Source organism: Trichoderma harzianum, assembly GCF_003025095.1.
Source record: "Trichoderma harzianum CBS 226.95 unplaced genomic scaffold M431scaffold_4, whole genome shotgun sequence".
In the NCBI taxonomy this organism is placed as follows: domain Eukaryota; kingdom Fungi; phylum Ascomycota; class Sordariomycetes; order Hypocreales; family Hypocreaceae; genus Trichoderma; species Trichoderma harzianum.
This window is the reverse complement of record NW_020209252.1, coordinates 2,856,376-2,874,300: the sequence shown is the minus strand read 5'-3', so window position 1 is coordinate 2,874,300 and position 17,925 is coordinate 2,856,376. Positions and strand designations below refer to the sequence as shown.

Genomic DNA, 17,925 nt, shown 5'->3' with positions numbered 1-17,925 from the left:
GTGTCCCACCGCCACTAGCCGTCAGGGGCCACTATGTCCCGCTATACCCAGCCACCAAGCCTCTAATTTCGTGATTTGAGAAGATTACATACTGAGCTGGGGCGAATAAGGTGGGTTATACTTCCCGGATGCATCGCTACCATGTGTACGCCTGCGATAAGACAACAGCCAAAACAAATCCAAATCTACTCAAAACTGTATTTTTCACTTTCAGTCCACTAGGGCCAGTGCATTAATATCTGTACCTGAAAGACATTGCTTACGGACTTCATCAAACCAATTTTGAGAACGCAATGTGACCAAGGTCGAACTTCAACTCGTCCAAACTTTGGGCACATCTGGCGCTCGCGCTATTGCCGCCTTTGAGATACAGGGTCGTCACTACTTGGCGATCCCTCAATTAGCGGAGGACATCCCCAATGGCGCTGTTGGCATGAATCTTGGAAATAGTGACACTACTCTGCTACTCTACAGACTTCACGAAGGTAGTGGGGAATATCAAGTTTTCCAAACGTTGCCAGTCCCTGGTGGTGAAGATGCCGAATTCTTCACTATTGACGGTCGGAGCTTCCTAGCTACCGCAAGTCTGCGCTCTGGCCAAGGTCCATATAACATGGATGTCGAGTCAATAATTTTTGAGTGGAATGGAACCTCTTTTGTCGAATTCCAGCGCATCGCCACCTTTGCGACAAAGCAATGGAGATATTTCAGTATCAAGGGACGACACTTTTTAGGTCTCGCTCAAGGGGTTCAGCTCCCCAATCTCATACCTAAAATCCCAGCGGACTCCGTCATTTACGAATGGGATGGTAACAAGTTCCAGACATTCCAGAAAATTCCGTCAAAATGGGGCTATAATTATCTTCACTTTGCCATTGGCGAAGAGGATTACCTTGCTTACGCCGACCATGTTGAGCCGTCAATCATTTTGCGGTGGGACGGAAATTCTTTCGTTCATTTTCAAACCCTTGATGGTGCGCATGGACGTGCATTTGCGTTCTTTCAAGATAAAAATGAGTCCTATCTTGCTTTTGCCCTGTTGACAGAGGATAGCGTTCTCTATCGATGGAATGGTACGGCTTTTGATATTCATCAGAAGCTAACTACAGGACCAGGCGGTCGTGAACTAGCCGTGGTTCAACAGCATGGTCAAATATACCTAGTACTTGTGAATTTTATCACAGGGACGAGAGAAAATCCAGTCACAGACCTTCAGTCGGCCGTTTTTGTCCTGGAAAATGGCCAGCTCAAAGAGGTAGCCAAATTCCCAACTTTAGGAGGAACAGACGCCACTCCGGTGGTAAGAGACAATCAGATTTATCTTCTCGTCATCTCTTGGAAAGGAAGTTCCCGCTGCTACAGCCTTGTACCTGCGGCAGAATCTGCAGCAAGCCAAGCTGGTAGAAGTTCCAGACGCGGATCATTTTTTGCATGTGACGCGACCGGCTATAATTAACGAGCTTATCAGTGGGTTTCTGAGCTCTTAGATTACATCTGGGTTGGAGCTGAAGTACCATAGATGAATAATGCAGCATGTTCGGAGACATGTACTTGAAGAATATTAAGCATAAGTGCAAACAGTAATGTCAAATTAGTGGCGAACTGAAGCTAGAGCTACATCGTTCATCGGATACTAGAAGTTCCAAGTAGATATTGAGGAGAAACAAAACGATTAAGCATATGTTACTGGGTTTACAAGTGTGCCTAGATTCCCAATTCTGATCTCAATCTTATCTCCGTGCTGAAGCCACTTCGGTGGTCGCATCGTGAAGCCTGGACCGCCCGGTGTTCCGGTGAGAATCACATCTCCTGCATAAAGGGTTGTGCCCTGACTAAGAAACTGAATAATCTGGGCGACATTGAATAGCATGTAAGAGGTGTTGGAATCCTGTCGCAGCTCTCCGTTTACCCATGTACGGAGACTGAGATCTTGAGGATTAGGCACGAGCTACGAGATTCATTAGCTTCGAGTACGATGACTACCTGGGGTTACTAACATGTGCTGCAGTGATATATGGGCCGATCGGACAAAACGAGTCAAACGCTTTCGAGAATCCAGCTTGAGGGGGCGGAATGCAGTTGCTCGTAAAATTGCCTTGCCATTTTCGAGCAGACATGTCGTTGCCTACTGTATAGCCGGCAACGTAATCGTATGCATCTTCTACTGAAACGTTCTTTGCGTCCTTTCCTATAACGATGACAAGTTCACCCTCATAATCTGCCTGATCATCTTGTGCAATTTTTGGAATCTCAATGTTATCCCCAGGCCCAACTATTGAGTTTGGAAACTTGGGAAACATGCATGGAAATGCTGGAGGTGGAATACTAAGCTCATCCACTTCACATTGATTAGTCAAGTAGGCGTGTTTGTTTCTTTTGGGATGCAGTGACTTACAATGAGTGCGATAGTTTCCGCCTATACACCGAATGGCAGATATGTCTTGTCTTGCTAGTGGCGCAAGGAGTCGCCGAACCGTCAGTACTGTCTCGGTGATGATACAGGATGAATCGAGGGGATTTCCAGTAATCTTCTTGGCCTTCAGCGGTTGCGACTTTTCTAATCGTCCAAAGTCTAATTGACTAGTGGAAATTATCGGCTCGCCGTAGTAAATGTTGACATCTTCCTCGGATTCAAAGCGAATGAGGCGAGTCCAGGGAACATTGACAGGCATTTTGTAATAAGAAAATATGAGAACAAAATGTAATATGATTGAGTGTTGGTCAAAGCGATGAATAAACAATGGCATCAGCTGGGACTTATGTTCCCCAGACCGTCAGGTAGTGAGACTAGTGAGCTTAGTCTACCCTTCTTCTTATACCCCATGCTCAGAACTGTTATCCCCATCTCTGGAGACATCAACTGGCGGCTCTCGTAGTCATTGGCATTCGTATTTACATCATCATTCGCTTATTGATACGGCAGTCGACATCGGCATTGCCTTCGGGAGCCCTACTGCCTACCCATCGGTCCACGGCGGGAAAACACGGAAGACTATGGACAACAGCGGAACATCTGAGGTAAGACTAACTGTAAGCTCTATACTGAACGCCCCAAAGCTACAGAATAGCATTTGGCAGTGAACTGAGAGTGTAGAGGGAATCGCGAAGTAGTTATATGAGTAGTATCGATTGTATTATTTGCTCTTTCTTGCATCTTCCAACCATACCGACACTGCAAGATTGGAGACAATTTAGATCAAAAATGAACATGCCTATGATGTCTTTGATCCTACTAGATTATTTATACAATCTTGAAAAGGTTTCAATTAGGCACCCAAGCTTTATAGTGTCTGTTATTGCCAGCGCTTTGGTCCTCTTCTTCTTCTCGGTCAGTTGCGAGTCAATGTGAACGCGAGTAACGAAGAGTTTTCAACTAACAGTGGCAGTCAATCATACGAGACCCGCTCAAAGATATTCCAGGCCCTATGAAAGCAAGGTGGTCGCGCTTCTGGCTTATCTGGATTGACATGTCAGGACGCCGTTCCAAAACTATCCACGAGCTCCACCAGAAGTATGGCAGTGTTGTTAGAATCGGTCCAAGGGAAGTGTCCTTTTCTAGTCGGCAAGCGATGAAAGACCTTTATGGATCCGGGAATAAGTTTATGAAAGGCCCTGTATACGAAGCTTTTGGCCGGCAGAGCTCCTTTACTATCCTGGATTAAGACAGAGCATCGGTCAAGGCAGAAGCGCATTGCACATGTCTTTGCACCGGCATCAATTGCAGCTGTAGAGCCGCTTGTAAAAGAACAAGTTCAAAAGCTACTACACGTTTTGTCAAAGAGAACTAATCAGCCACTTGATGTGATGGAATAGTTTCGAATATTCGCCCTCGATGTTGTTGGTCAGTGTGTCTACTCTCAGATGAAAGAGACAATTGCTTACGCGCAATAGGATCTGTCTTCTTTGGGCAGAGCTTTGGTGGACTTGATAACGAAGCGCCGCCCAAGATTTTGTATGATCTAGATGAGGTGTTTCCCTCTCTTTTGATCGAGTGGCAATTTGCCGCCATTCGTTCACTCCTCCTCGCTATTCCACACAAGCCTATGCAGCATTTTCTGAGAATCGCCTCAGAATTCTATGATGTGAGTAATCGTTGTGTGAAGCTTATAAATTTCGACGAAAGCTAATCCCAACCACAGAAATATGGAACTGAAAAGTTCAATGAGTACATTGCGCGACATGGCCGTTCTGGGGATCGCATCGACCTCCTCACCAAGCTTATCGCCGGCAGCAAGGACTACGGCCCACTAGACGATAACGAGATTGTCAATGAGACGACGAATCTATTTTTTGCTGGAACTGATACTACTAGCAACACGTTTACATACATGTTCTACGAATTGGCGAAACATCCGCAGTGGCAAAAGCAGCTGCAGGCTGAACTAGACGAAGCAGTACTTGAAGAGGTTCCAGAGTATAAGCATGTTATGAACCTGCGTGTGTTGGACGCCGTAATCCATGAGACATTGAGATTTCATCCCGCGGCGCCGGCAAGTCTACAGCGACTTGCACCTAGTGAAGGAGGTGCAGTGGTGGATGGAATCGCTATCCCCCAGAATGTAAGCCTCTGCGTAATGGATCACTTACCAATTAGCTGCTCACTATTTATTACAGGGAATTGCATCTTGCCAGGATTATACAACTCAGAGAGACCCAACAGTATATCCCAACCCAGAAAGTTTGATCCTGGCAGATGGCTTTCTGCGTCTGAAGATCATCTCAATGTGATGCACGAATACATTCTCGTTTGGGGCAAAGGACAGAGAGCATGTTTGGGGAAGCCCATGGCATATATGGAACTGAAGGTAGGAACGGCTGCACTGATAGGGAAGTTCAGTGTTGAAATAGGTAGCGTCACGATCGATGATGATATGGAAATGACTGATCATTTTGCCTTGGTGCCAAAAGGAAAGAGATGTATTTTACGTCTGAAGGAAAGAAGCTAAGACAATGAAAAGTATTTCGGCTTTGGTTTTACTGTGGTCCAATAACCTGTTGACTTTGTTTTGTTGTATTGAGAATAATACAGCAGAATAGTTCAAGTACAGTAGAACAGTTCAAGCACAGCAGAACAGTTCAAGCACAGTAGAATAGTTCAAGCACAGCAGAACAGTTCAAGTATAGCAGAACAGTTCAAGTACAGTAGAATAGTTTAAGCATAGCAGAATGGTTTAAGTAGAGTAGAATAGTTTAAGTATAGTAAAGTAGTTTAAGTAAAGTAAAATAACTTAAGTATAATAAAATAATTTAAGTAAAGCAAAATTATTTAAATATATTATAACTAAATCCTTAAATATCTCTGTAATGCTCCCACAATGGTCTGATCAAAGATTAAGAACCTATCCAGATGATGGCTAACTTTCGAATTGACGTGCAATCCTAACATTACAAAAGCGGAAAGTTGGTGTGACGCGTTGGCAGCCGTCTATGGGCACGTTTATGCATCGATATGCTTCTCAGGATGTCCGGAAGGGAGAACATCAGCAATCGTCTCGTCAGTGCCTTGAAGATCCTCCTCGACGGAAATATGATCCTTGATCTTGAAGAAAATAACAGGGGCAGCAAAGACGAGAGCGGCAGCGAGGAGGGACCAGTTGGTGATGAACTCAGTCTTGAAAGACAGCTTGCGAGCATCGAGATTATTGACTACAGCGGCACCAACGGACTGAATGCCCTTGTAAAATCCAACGTAGTTGGCAGAGCGACGACCGGAGTTGGATAGAGCGCCCATAATCCTATTGTAGGAACGTGTTAGCGATCAGTAAAAAAAAAAAAAAAAGGAAGTCGGGGAGGGCGGAAGATCCCTACCAGTAAACACTAGCCTGCCAAGCAGCGTCAAAGAATCCATAGAAGATGTACAAGAACATAATACCGACGTAGCCAGAGTCGCTCCAATCCTTGCCGACGTAGTTGACGGGAGCTTCAGGATTGACGGTCTCGCGGGTATACGTCTTCTCAAAGGCGTATCCACCACCCCAGATGGCGAAGGTGAGGACGACAAGAACGACCCATGTGAGCTTGGCACGAACAGAACGACGAACTCCCTGGACGTCAAGAAGATATCCCCAGATACCGGCAGCGAAGATCTGTGCAAGCCAATACAAGAGACTGTTGAGAGCTCTGGTTCGGACGTTGAAGACGGCACCGTTGACGGCATTCTGCTGGTAGACGTAGAACCAGTTGGAGACGAAGAACATGGGGAATAGCAGGAGGATGAGAGGCTCCCATCGCAAAGTCTCCCAGAGGCCGACAAACTCAGACACCCAGCTGGGGTGCTTCATCAGAATGACTTTACTGCCGTCCGGTCGGATGATGTCGCCAGCATTGACAAGCAAGGTTGCCAGGAAAGCGCCGAAGAACATGAGGACAATAAATCCGATATAGGTGCCGTCGTTGACAGCATGCGCCGTCGGGCTAAGATGGATGTTCTGGCCGAGAGGAATCTGTAGAATGTCCATTAGAGTCACCTTCACATTAGATCCGACTGACCATCCGGCTGGTTACTTACGAGACTGCCCACGACAGCGCCCATGTTGAAGATAGCCCAGAACCAGGCAAAGTATCGGCCCTTCTCTTGCTCGGTTGGGTAGGAGATCATGATGGTGCCCTGAGCAGTCCATAGAAGACCGGCACAGATACCGAGGAAGGTACCAGCGAAAATGCTGAAACCCTGTTCGGTCTTATGGAGGGAAACCAGCAGGCTGATGGCGTAGATACCATAGCCGATGCCGCCGAAAGCGAGTGTCCATTTAACACCGAGTTTGTTAACGATGGTGCCACCAAAGAATCCGAAGACAGCAAATGCGCTGTAGAGGGCGGTGTTCTAATAAGAGCAGTGTCAGTAAGAACGCGAGATGGAGCACGGGGGGGGGTTGTTCGCGTGACTCACCATATTGTCAGCCAAGGTCGCGCTGGCACGACCACCACCTCCCAAACCACCAAGCGCGTTGAACATGCCAGGACACATGAAGCAGACAAAAGCAACCATGAGGAGCTGGACACGGGGCGACGCGTACCAAGGCATCTTGTAGCCGAAAATGCTAATCTGCCTGTACTTCCATCCTGCGGGCAAATCTAGAGGCACGTCGACATTGCTCTCGTCGCCGTGGACAACTTCATGCTCGCGACTGGGATTTGCGACGTCGGTCGCCACCGTGGTCTTCTCTTCGGCGGACATGGTGATGTGGTTTGTTGAGTAGACTGTGTGCTACACTGCCAGAGTCAACAAATGGGTGAGCTTGAGGAATTGCCAAATGTTGCGGGGTGTCCCACAGCGGATTCAAGCTTTTCACAAGATCGACGCGCCCCGGGGAAGCTCGTGACCTTTATACACTGGTATTGCGGTCACCCTTGTCTTTTCTTTTCTTACGTTCCTCTTGAGATTGCTACCCTGCCACCTCGTGTCCTTATCAGCTCAGGCAATGTAGCAACAGCCTAGCTGGGCCAAGTGCCATTTATGTACAGGTAATGTAACATTGCGCTAATCTACTCCGTATGGGATGACTGACTATGAATGGTTGCATTTGTTGGCTCCATTGCAAAGGCGGGTTGAAACGCGGGGCGATTGCAACCTGGCTAGCTTAATTAGCCCTAGCTTTAGCTATTTTGATTGTTATATTTGCCTCTGGACCCCTAGGTTGTTGCACTACTATTTGAGGTGACTCTACTAGCAGAAGCGCACAATCTTCAATATTATTATAGCTTTGGGTATTAAAATGGCGGAGGTATAAAATCTCTAGAACAATCGTGGCTGGATGTAAGTCAGCTTTTCGATCATATGAGGGACATGAAGCTGATAAAGACAGGTGTACGTATCCCCAATAGATCCCCCGCTGGAGTGGTACGCGAGGAAGCTGCTCCTGCACCAGGGGTCAGGCATTTGCACCTTTGATGAGTTTATCAAGGAGGTCAGCCTAAAAACTCACTGGGTCAGCTGAAACGAAGTAATGATGACTGCTCCCTAGTCCAAAAGCCAGACAAGATGGCTTTGAGAATCGTAGACTTAAGAAGCAGCAAACCGCTCCTCTACGGGTCATCAAACCTACTTCCCAAGGCAGGTTTCCCAACTGGCGCAGGATCCGCTGTAGTAGAAATCTATCTACTAGATCTCCTTTAAACGGCGGCGGCGCAACTAGACTCAATCGGCGCCCGGTAGGCGTACGGGACCCTTAGTCAGCAAAAGCCCGCTATAACAACCGCTGTAATTTTCTTCTAGCTGCCCCTATCTATTAGGGCCTTATAGGTGTATAAGATCCTTCTATGTAGTTAGCAACAACTGCTATAATAACAGAGATATACGCTGTAGATAAGGATAGATAGCATTATACACATCCGTGGATATTATTAGGTCTAAAACTCACCGCTGCAGATAAGGATTCTAGTTGAGAGACCGCTCTGGTCGACAATCTAGCAACACCTTCACTCCCTACGGTCGTTCCGGACTAGATTGCTCCCGCGCTATAACAGCGGTTATTACAGCGGTCATTACAGCGGTCATTACAGCGGGCTTTTGCTGACTAAGGGTCCCGTGCAGTTATACGGCCCCGTGCGCCTATGGGGGACTGACTCAATCCTGCTGTTTAATCAGCAGTTGCTGCCCTATCCTGGCGTTATCCACCATTATACCTGCCTCTTCATTTACAATGCCTTTTGTTGTCGTTTAATAAGTTTTCTACCTTGGTTTTACAGTATTCATAGGCGGACACATCGTTATATCGGAGACAGCTTCCAATCGCAGACTACTTACGAACATATCGTCGAAGATGGACCACACTAGGCACCAAATACTCAAGAAAGTTCTAATGGCTCAACGAGGGCTATTGGAATGTATAACCTAACATCAGGTCCTCTAAAACCAGCTTTCCCTTTGTTGGAATACTGCACATTCGAACCACAATGCTTACTGGGCTCACCAATTCACCCGACAAGTTTGTATGCATGATATTGATAGACAACGCAACGCTCGATTGAATCGCTTATTTCATGCTATATTGTGCGCCTCGGCTCGATATATTGGAGGAGGATCCATCACAAGGACGTCCAAGGACGCCTTTAAGTACTATTCAACACCATACGTTGTTAGAATCATTAACCACTGCGCTCTTCATTTGAACGTACCTGTATCGAGCCTTCCACGCCATTAGATATGCCAACTATAACTTCGATGGCATAGCCAACTTTTAGCAAGCAGGAATTAGATGACGGTCGCGACTGAATGACAACAAATATTCCCCAGGCTCCTAGGTCCAGCTCAAAGTGCTCCGAGTTAATCGGCACGGCCCCTTTTATATTATTGCCAAGTCGCGTATCTGCCATGCTTTTCCATGTATATCGTAACAGAGCAGATATCGCCGCCTGCATTTGTATCTCTACACTCCGGACGTAGATATGAGCCCCTTGCATTAACTCTTGCGGGGTATGGAGCACCAATCTCACCGGCGTCCCCCGTCCACGAGTTAGAACTGGTGGCTCTGGCAGAATTACCTCCATCTGCAAGGACGGAGAGTATATAGGCGGATAATCAGCACGGCCAAACCCAACAAGCTCTCGGGAGGCACTTTCGAAGTTTTGACTTAGCTTGTCGACGGAAAGTGCAACAATACAGGATGCTGCGAAATTATTGACAACAGGGTTACAGCTGAAAGGAAGTTCCTGCCTGACTCTATTAGTTCGGGTTAGTTTCCCGACGATACGTCGCTCCACTGTAGCAGATAACCAATAGGTCGATTTTATCTGGAGTTTCCCATCATTGGCCGATACAGATGACGGTAGCTGGCAGGAGTTCTCGCACGCACAATTAAGGGTAAGCGGAAACGTGAATTCTATAGGGCACAGAAAGACGCAGTTGCCGACATCATCATTGACAGAAGTTGATTGTAAGATTTTGAGGTCCTCGGATTGTTCAAACAGCTAAATGATGAGTTAGCAGCATAGAGGGTAGTTTGATGATGCACCCACTATATGATTATACTCATTGGTACAATAGGTGTTGACATCAGGATAGACTTTGACGGTCAATCTACCTGTGAGGGTTATGATTCTGAGCCGAGACTCTTAAATCTTCAGTCTGCACTACATTACTCAGCAAAAAATCTTGCTTTGATCCTGAAGAGACTTTTAAAAGAACATCCCCGTATCTCTAATATTCCTCGCAGCGGATCGCCAGGACGGAAAGAAGACGGACCGTCTTCGTCGTCTATTTGTAGTGCTAACTTCATCGTTGCAGTGGCAGGTTAAAGTGGCTGAAATGTTCAAGGCGATGATATCTGCAGTAACGCAAAACCGAGATTTTGTGATTTGTTGTAATAATTGATTTCGTAGGTGATTGAGAACGAACTCTACCCTTTTCTAAATAAGCTGTGAAGTTTTACCTGTGACCTCTGTTGTGCATTTGTGACATAGTTGTCGGCTATACCGGATATACAGGTTAGGCCTCAGCTTCTTAGATGAATCGACAAGAACGCTACTTTGACCGCCTGATAAGAGTAGCTAATGAAGATGTCATAACTCAATTTCAATTCCATATGCAACAAAAATGGGGATCTTGGTATCATTATGACACCATCACCTATCTCTTGAACGATTTATTTAGCAATTGTGTCATCTGTAATATCAGGGGCATGGCTGTCATGTATGTATTTTGTTGATCGCAGTTAGGATGCCTGAGTGGAGGTGTTTGGTGGGGTGGTCAGCAATGTATACCCTCGAGGCGAAGCTTAAGCTCAGCGCGTAATATGGCGGCGCAGATGGTACTTCTTCTAGGGAAACAATTAAAGTCCCTCTCATTCCAGGTTCACCCTTTAGCTAATAAGAAAGGGCGCTGAGCGTCGACGGTATTTAGTTATCTTTACTGCTCTCTCCGTTCTGTACATCCCCCAGAAGACCCTCAGCTTCGCCATGACTTTAATATTTCATTTCAGTCGTAGTCGCTATTGTCGATTGAGAAGGCAGTCAGGGTATTTGCGAACTTTTCGGTTAATGGAGAAAATTGAACTTCGAATTGGAGGTAGTACGTAATGCCGTCTTTTGAATCATGAGCAGCTGATTCTGCTTAACTACTCCTACCTGGTAAAGACTCATAGACTGTATTTGCTCGTACAGATTTTCTTAATGCATGCGTCATTTCGCCAGTGTAGTATCCCGTAGCCTGTGCAACATTCTGACTTCATGTCATCCCATTACTTATAGTAGCATTGCAATTATTCTACCATGCGAATAAAGTTACCAATGGAACCTGGTATATTTTACATAGCATTTTCTTGAATTTGCGCTCCAGGCGGTGGTGTGGCGATGACGTTAAGGACCGAATGATCTAGCTACGCTTTGACGCCAGCCTTCCCCTAATAGTGTTCACATGCGATGGCTTTTGCCGGTATTTCCGCTTGGGACAAGTCTGCTCAAGCGAATCCATTTATATTGGTCGGAAGCACATGACCATTGTGGCTGGACATCAAGCGATTTAAAAATTGCAACATACATATCCGTTATAAACTTCTGCTCGCAATTCATTGATGAAGATTTGTGAAATATAGCACGCCTGTTGGGAGCGTTGTTCAGGCCTATGCCCGAATTTTTTTATTCCGACATTTCCGATCAGCAGAGGGGAAACCCCTACCCCTCCCAAGGATACTGCGTTGAAGGGAAAGCGACGAAACCGTGAGGCATGGATATCGAACACAAGCGGAAGCGGGTTGCCAAAGCCTGTCAGAAATGCAGGTCCATGAAATCAAAGGTAAACAGTCACGGTGCAGCGGCCTAACTTCCATGGCTGTTAATGTTTTTATAGTGTGACGGACAACGGCCGGCATGCAGTAGATGTCAGGGCTACGGGTATACCTGCGTTTACCGCTTGCAGCGCCCTCGATTGCGGACTGGAACAGACGACCGCTTCAACCATAGCATTTCCGAGAGGCTACCGGACTTATGTGATGCAATACAACTACAAGAGAGATTGCTGGATCATGTTATTCTCTCCTACCATCTGGTCCGGAACAAGAAGCGGTCCTTCTGAAGAACGCAAGTGTCAAATCGCAGCTTGTCAACGCCATCTCTAGCACCAAGGCTGAAGTCTTACCGCAGGCAGTGGCTAGCGAGTCTCGTAGCAGATCACCTTCCAGCCATAGTGATCGGTCTCCAGGCTACTTGGGCGAGGTTAGCGATATTCGCTTTGTTAATCTCGTGAAAAAAATTCTGCAAACCCAAGATGGGACCGCGATGACACAAAATGATTTTGAGAGCTACGATCAAGGCGAGAGCTTATTACCGTCTAATAGGCCCTCTTGTCCCATCATCCTACTACCTGTCTTTGAGGAAGCTAAGCATTATATCAATGCTTTTTTTACCACCATCCATATTGCTTACCCTTTTATTCCCGAGTCGCCTTTCATACAAAATTATAAGGCGCTAGAAAGTCATGACACTCCCCAGGCTCAGAGCTGCAAGAGTATCTTCGAGACAGCGCTATCATGTTAGTTATGTGTCCACAAATCTTTCTTGCTCTTATTCTAACCTTGCAGATACAATTTGCGCTATTGGGGCTTATTATAAAGCCTTGCCTGGCAAGGACGAAACCGTAGGTATGCTGCACGAGAAACTTTACTCATACGCTTTAACTCTAGCGCCAACTTCCAACATGGAACGATCACTCGGTCACGTCGTACTTCTTTTGGCGAGATGCTTCTACCTCCTGGTTGTGTGCAAGACAGAAAGGTAGGTTCAATGCGTTCGTCAGATAACACAAAGATGTATTAACAGTCATAGTTGTTGGACAGTACTTGGCCAAGCAGTTCGTGTAGCTCAAAGCATTGGGCTGCACATGAAAAACGAGGAAGTAGACCATATAAAACCCGGTCATTCCCCAGAGACCGAAAAACGGCGCCGCGTGTGGTATTCCATCTATGTATTAGATCGACTTCTTTCATTACAGCTTGGTCGCCCCCCAGCGATCCATGATGATGATTTCAACGTCCCATTACCCACAAGAGCCAGTGACACCGAGATTGATTGGGCAGGCGAACTCATCGAAGAGGGAGACAACAGTGATGCATCGTCAGGAGACTATTTCCTCGAAGTAATTGCCTTCTCGGGAATTGTCGGGCGAGTTCTCCGCAGCCTATATCGTCCTAGGAGAAGCCATTTCGCCTCGGAAGATTTGCTCACTACGAAAGACCTCGATCGACAACTTGTGGAATGGAAATTAGCCCTCCCGAGAGCTCTTCGTTTTGATCTAGGTCATACATTTGAGCAACTACAAACTTTCAAGAGACAGGCAAGTTCATTTACCTCTATGATAGAACACCAGACACTCTCGCAGTCTCAATTTCTAATCTTTGATAGCGAAACATGCTGGCCATAAAGTATCACCATCTCAGGGCTCTCATCTACCGCCCGTATTTGTGTCACCCGCTTCTGATGCACCTGGCCGATCCAACTGCCACCATTAGCCAGCTAGATTGGCCGCTGATACGCTCGTACGAGAAAGCATGCATTTCGGAAGCACGGGAGACTGCACGGTTGCTACATGGGATCTCCAGCAAAGAGGAACTGGTTCATGGATTCCCATGGTGGCAGATGATATCATGCTTAGTATGCGCTAGCTCTATCTTGCTAGTATCTAGCATGTTTGCCGAAGCAACGCTTGAATTGTCGTCCGAGTTTGATACTGCCGGGCTGTCTGACGACGCAGAAACATGTCTCAAAGTTTTCGATGCCCTCAGTATAAAGTCACCAGGAGCGAGAATCGCGCGAGATATGATGAAAGCTTTGAAAGACTGCGGGGTGAGGTTTAGTGAGTATAGCACCGGATAATGTCGATATATTTGAAGTGCTAAATCTTTTGCAGAAGACGCCAGCAATGGCACTCCGAGAAGTATTCAAGAGGCTGAGAAATCATTTGACAACTCTCCAGGATTTCAGAGCCATATATCTCATCCAAATACAGTGTCGACTTTACCTTATACCAGCGATTACGGGCAACATTTACCCATGCCGGGCGGCCTGGTACCAACAAATTGCTACTGGCCGGCGGAAATAGTAGACTCGATGACATGGTCGGCGCAGTTTTTTGATTTTGGTCATTGAAGGCGGATGTACGGATAACGAACCGGCATTTATAGCCGGCGCTTAGTAATTACCTACGGTTCCATAGTAGCTACATGATTGCGAGATGAGAGGACTAAGATCTAACAGACTACCTACATGGTATGTTTTCCGCTCACCCCGCCCTTTGTTTTCCGTCTTCTCTGACGAAGTGACAGACGTAGAGGAAATTGATCTCTACGATCCAGTTTCCAAAATCGCATAGCCTTGGTTCTGGGCATATATACATTCTACCTATCTATGCCCAGAATCCTGCGTTTCGTTTAAGCTGCTCAGTCATTTATATTACTTCATTGCCCAAGATGTACTCTTCCCGCATCTTTGCGTCCATCGGCGCAGTTACGGTTGCTGCCCTCGCTATCAATGTCCTCTCCGCCGTCAAGGTCTACATCCTTCCCTCAAAGTTGAAGCGATATGCACATTTTTCATCCGATGGCAAGCATCCGTGGGCCTTGGTAACTGGCGCATCAGATGGCATTGGCCGATCTTTTGCAGAAGAGCTCGCGTTACGGGGCTTCAATGTGGTTCTCCATGGCCGCAACCAGACAAAGCTTGACGTGGTAAAGGCTGAGCTGCAAAAGAAACACCCGGAGACTTCTTTTCGAACTCTTGTCGCAGACGCCAGCAAAGTGCAGTGCGTGAATTGTCTGCAGGGCGGAGAGAACGAGTCGCAACACCCGCTAGACTTCAATGCTATCAAAGACGCGCTTCAAGACTTGCACCTCACAGTCCTGATCAACAATGCGGGTGGCGGCGCCAGGGATCCCGTCTATCTCTCGCTGAGCGACAGTTCTGAGGAGCGCATTACTGATAACGTCACCGTCAATGCATTGTTTCCTCTGCATCTGATTCGTGTTCTTCTTCCGCATCTGGCGCAAAATTCGCCTGCCCTGATCATGAACATCAGCTCCCTGGCTGACGCCGGGCTTCCCTTGCTTGCCTCTTACAGCGCAAGCAAACAATTTTTAATGACTTTAACGCGTACTATAGACCTAGAAATTGCGTTCTCGGGCAAAACAGACATTGAGTGCTTGGGGGTCCGCGTTGGTAACGTCACTGGTGTATCGCATAATAGACAGTCTCCGTCATTCTTCACGCCATCGGCTAACACAATGGCTCGAGCGGCGCTAGACCGCGCCGGTCGCGGGCACGGGGTTATAACTGGCCACTGGGCGCATGCGCTGCAACAGGCTATGATGGATTTTATGCCTACGTTTCTAGCAAGAATTGTTATTCTTAATACCATTCGCGAGAGGAAGGAAGCCGAATCAAAATCAAGCTAAAATGTGATCTATTCGATACATGGCGTTGAATGAAAGATGTACATCTTATTGATAGCTAGAGGATATAGTTTTGAACAGGTTTGGTCAATATTAAAGATTCTACACGAAGAGTGAGCTGCCAACGGTAGAATATAACAATTTCTGGAACTTAAGAAATATATTTGTTTGACCTTTTGCGTGCTAACAATCATGGTCTATGTTATAATATATGTAACAGAACGTATGATCTCATTCTATTGCTAAAGTACAACTCGAGGTATGTAGGGTAAAGATAGTCACCTGCATCTAGCTCTGTAGACGTGTGAGAGTAGCGTTCTTCGAAATGTTCTCTTTCTGCTTCTTGTGGTACCAATCACGTTTGCAATCAGGGTAACTGGAATGAGTGCTGGGTCAGGCATTGTTATCTGCTACTGTATACTACGAAAAATGTACTGGTTATCATTTACGACCACAATGAGAACCTGGTCAAAGATCTAGAAAATTGGCGACAGCTTGACTTACTTCGTTGTTCTCATGTGTATTACCGTCGCCACACAATTACATTATGAGCGGACGCTCTCATTCTCTGATATTCACAAAGTCTTCAATATGTTTCAGACAGGAGATCACGAATGCAATGACCGAGTTCGTGAAACATAGCTACCGCTTTGAAATGCCCTAGGAGACATGGTCTTGTTGATGTTGGCTGGGTGAACTCACACAGGAGCGGTACCGATGGACAGCAGCGGGAGCCATCTTGTTGAGTAAATCACTACACATGATTTGGAAATCGGAAACTCATGGACAATGAAAGATTGTGTTACCGGCTAGAGATTGAAACATGCACGATGAAAAGAGTTTGCCGATGAAAGAGACCGAGACACAGATACCCCAGACTGTAAACGTCTGTAGTTAGGTGTAATATTGTATTAATAAAAGATCTTAGTTATCTATCAAAACGTCGGGGGCAGGACCTATTATATCTATACAATCTACGAGATCCACAGACAGATCGGTCAGGGATACCCTGCAGCAACACAGACCGGTTACTGCGTTTCTGCATATCATTGACTTGGAATATTCTGGTATCCTGGTGCCGGACCATGTTGGGAGATTTGTCAGTGCCATTTAAATATACAAAACTTTCTTTTTCCAGACCATATCACCAGGAATGACAATTGTTCATTAGCAATGAGCACATACTATCCTTTGGCTCACGGTTCGCCACACCTATTCAAATATGCTTCCAACTTATAATACTAAGCAACTTTTTACAACCATAGTAATTCTTTATAAGTTTCTCTTTTCCTTTTTCAAGCCAATGTCTTCAAGAACTCAACAATTCTCTCTCCTAGCCATTCGCGAGCAGAGTCCCGTCGAACGGTATGGCCAGTATTCGGTATCAAATCTGACAAAGGACTAACTTGAGCTCCCGCCTCTTGGTAAAGCTTGTTTAATCTTTTTTGATCAACATGACGTGGTACATTCTCGTCTTTCGCAGAATGCAGAACCAGCACGGGTTTGTCGAAGCGGCTCCAGATTTTCTTTACCGTAGCATTATCAAGATCAGACGAAAAGTAATCCTCATCTCCGCTTAACCGAAAGTTGTTAGTAAACAGGTGTAATATTTTGTGGGTTGATATGATTGCAGCTACACACCCCTTTGCCAATAATGATCTTAATCTGTACGCTGAGACGGCAAGCCCTAGCGATGGTGGGATGACCTCTTTTGGTGCAATGTGGTCTGCTTTACCCTCTGCAATCATCTGCTCCGCAACTTGTACGCTCTTATCTGTATCTGGAAATTCCAGCTTAAATGCTTCACGATCAGAGATTGGTGCTTGCAGAATGAAGCCGTCGACTGGGCTGCTGCCATGCTTGGCGTAGTTTGTGTATTCCGCACAGTCCTATATTACCGTTAACCCTCACTTCCAACATGCTCATTAAAGAAAGGAGAGAACAAATGCGAATCATACCTGACAACCTGTAGAGTGACCAAAAAGCACGATTTTTTCTTTACCAACCGATCTCAAATATTTGACAAGCGTGGAGATGTCGGCGACATCGTCAGCGAGCGATGCAGTGCCAAATCCCGAAAAAGAGCTTCTTAAGCGAAACTCAAAGAGGGAATAGCTCAGACTTTCTGCGCCTTCGAGATATTTTGCAACAGTCCGAAGATACTGCACAGAATGTGGCCCGTCTCCTAGACCTCCGATGAAGACAATGGCGTTCTTGCGCCCAATTGAGCCTGTCTCGTAGGCTGCGTAGCCGGGACGGTAAGGGTGGACCGTAACGGAGAAGGGGACATTAGCATTCATGATGGCGATGAAGAAGGTCTGGTTTGTTTCCTATGAGTAGCATTGGAGATGTGCTTTACGTTCTGGGTCAAACGATTAAATGCACCCTACGGATGACACGATGGAATAAATACTGGAGCAGTGTAAGCAGGAATGCATTCATCCGTTAAAACGCGCTAGAGGGTCTGCTGTAGGGGTCTGGGGGGGGGGGGGGGGTGTGCATGTCGAGCAACCGGGGTGTTATAAGGTATCCATGGGATGATCCATCT

The 17,925-nt window shown here is 46.3% G+C and overlaps 8 protein-coding genes across 8 annotated transcripts; 4 read left to right on the top strand and 4 right to left on the bottom strand.

Annotated features, from left to right (window-relative positions):
- Positions 1–295: 295 nt before the first annotated feature.
- On the top strand, positions 296–1,456 carry M431DRAFT_81993 (hypothetical protein; the record flags this gene model as incomplete). The annotated part of the gene is made up of 1 exon (XM_024923105.1): positions 296–1,456. A coding segment is annotated over one exon (1,161 nt), but the record flags the coding sequence as incomplete, so codon positions are not given.
- A 216-nt stretch (positions 1,457–1,672) lies between these two features.
- Positions 1,673–2,672, bottom strand: M431DRAFT_80649 (hypothetical protein; the record flags this gene model as incomplete). Its single annotated transcript, XM_024922967.1, has 3 exons — positions 1,673–1,948; positions 1,998–2,338; positions 2,396–2,672. 3 exons carry the CDS (start codon positions 2,670–2,672, stop codon positions 1,673–1,675), a joined length of 894 nt encoding a protein of 297 aa, XP_024776914.1.
- A 753-nt stretch (positions 2,673–3,425) lies between these two features.
- Positions 3,426–4,946, top strand: M431DRAFT_493712 (hypothetical protein; the record flags this gene model as incomplete). Its single annotated transcript, XM_024917147.1, has 6 exons — positions 3,426–3,614; positions 3,664–3,768; positions 3,814–3,841; positions 3,892–4,082; positions 4,140–4,559; positions 4,680–4,946. 6 exons carry the CDS (start codon positions 3,426–3,428, stop codon positions 4,944–4,946), a joined length of 1,200 nt encoding a protein of 399 aa, XP_024776913.1.
- Positions 4,947–5,244: 298 nt separating this feature from the next.
- M431DRAFT_140248 (hypothetical protein) lies at positions 5,245–7,402 on the bottom strand. Its single transcript, XM_024912607.1, has 4 exons — positions 6,890–7,402; positions 6,509–6,823; positions 5,809–6,443; positions 5,245–5,735 (listed from the first exon to the last, which is right to left on the bottom strand). Exons 1-4 carry the CDS (start codon positions 7,175–7,177, stop codon positions 5,438–5,440), a joined length of 1,536 nt encoding a protein of 511 aa, XP_024776912.1. The 5' UTR covers positions 7,178–7,402; the 3' UTR covers positions 5,245–5,437.
- Positions 7,403–8,798: 1,396 nt separating this feature from the next.
- M431DRAFT_112979 (hypothetical protein) lies at positions 8,799–10,217 on the bottom strand (the record flags this gene model as incomplete). Its single annotated transcript, XM_024911862.1, has 4 exons — positions 8,799–9,058; positions 9,118–9,909; positions 9,958–10,018; positions 10,081–10,217. 4 exons carry the CDS (start codon positions 10,215–10,217, stop codon positions 8,981–8,983), a joined length of 1,068 nt encoding a protein of 355 aa, XP_024776911.1. The 3' UTR covers positions 8,799–8,980.
- A 1,895-nt stretch (positions 10,218–12,112) lies between these two features.
- M431DRAFT_396012 (hypothetical protein) lies at positions 12,113–14,267 on the top strand. The gene is made up of 6 exons (XM_024914833.1): positions 12,113–12,466; positions 12,516–12,708; positions 12,760–13,267; positions 13,336–13,786; positions 13,841–14,199; positions 14,256–14,267. The coding sequence occupies exons 1-5, from the start codon at positions 12,214–12,216 to the stop codon at positions 14,077–14,079; spliced, it is 1,644 nt and encodes a 547-aa protein (XP_024776910.1). The 5' UTR covers positions 12,113–12,213; the 3' UTR covers positions 14,080–14,199; positions 14,256–14,267.
- Positions 14,232–15,501, top strand: M431DRAFT_506946 (hypothetical protein). Its single transcript, XM_024918894.1, has one exon. The coding sequence runs from the start codon at positions 14,400–14,402 to the stop codon at positions 15,378–15,380; it is 981 nt and encodes a 326-aa protein (XP_024776909.1). The 5' UTR covers positions 14,232–14,399; the 3' UTR covers positions 15,381–15,501.
- Positions 15,502–16,480: 979 nt separating this feature from the next.
- M431DRAFT_506944 (hypothetical protein) lies at positions 16,481–17,739 on the bottom strand. The gene is made up of 3 exons (XM_024918893.1): positions 17,336–17,739; positions 17,019–17,266; positions 16,481–16,952 (listed from the first exon to the last, which is right to left on the bottom strand). Exons 1-3 carry the CDS (start codon positions 17,675–17,677, stop codon positions 16,673–16,675), a joined length of 870 nt encoding a protein of 289 aa, XP_024776908.1. The 5' UTR covers positions 17,678–17,739; the 3' UTR covers positions 16,481–16,672.
- Between the last annotated feature and the right edge of the window lie 186 nt (positions 17,740–17,925).

Bases quoted from the DNA above. Each gene is read 5' to 3' on its own strand.
- M431DRAFT_140248 (XM_024912607.1), bottom strand. From the start codon at position 7,177: ATGTCCGCCGAAGAGAAGACCACGGTGGCGACCGACGTCGCAAATCCC. The intron at 6,824-6,889 runs GTGAGTCACGCG...TGCTCTTATTAG, and splicing joins CGACCTTGGCTGACAATATG to AACACCGCCCTCTACAGCGC. The intron at 6,444-6,508 runs GTAAGTAACCAG...GACATTCTACAG, and splicing joins GCGCTGTCGTGGGCAGTCTC to ATTCCTCTCGGCCAGAACAT.
- M431DRAFT_396012 (XM_024914833.1), top strand. From the start codon at position 12,214: ATGACACAAAATGATTTTGAGAGCTACGATCAAGGCGAGAGCTTATTA. The intron at 12,709-12,759 runs GTAGGTTCAATG...TAACAGTCATAG, and splicing joins GTTGTGTGCAAGACAGAAAG to TTGTTGGACAGTACTTGGCC. The intron at 13,787-13,840 runs GTGAGTATAGCA...AATCTTTTGCAG, and splicing joins AGACTGCGGGGTGAGGTTTA to AAGACGCCAGCAATGGCACT.
- M431DRAFT_506946 (XM_024918894.1), top strand. From the start codon at position 14,400: ATGTACTCTTCCCGCATCTTTGCGTCCATCGGCGCAGTTACGGTTGCT.
- M431DRAFT_506944 (XM_024918893.1), bottom strand. From the start codon at position 17,677: ATGAATGCTAATGTCCCCTTCTCCGTTACGGTCCACCCTTACCGTCCC. The intron at 17,267-17,335 runs GTATGATTCGCA...ACGGTAATATAG, and splicing joins GTCACTCTACAGGTTGTCAG to GACTGTGCGGAATACACAAA. The intron at 16,953-17,018 runs GTGTGTAGCTGC...CTTTCGGTTAAG, and splicing joins AGATCATTATTGGCAAAGGG to CGGAGATGAGGATTACTTTT.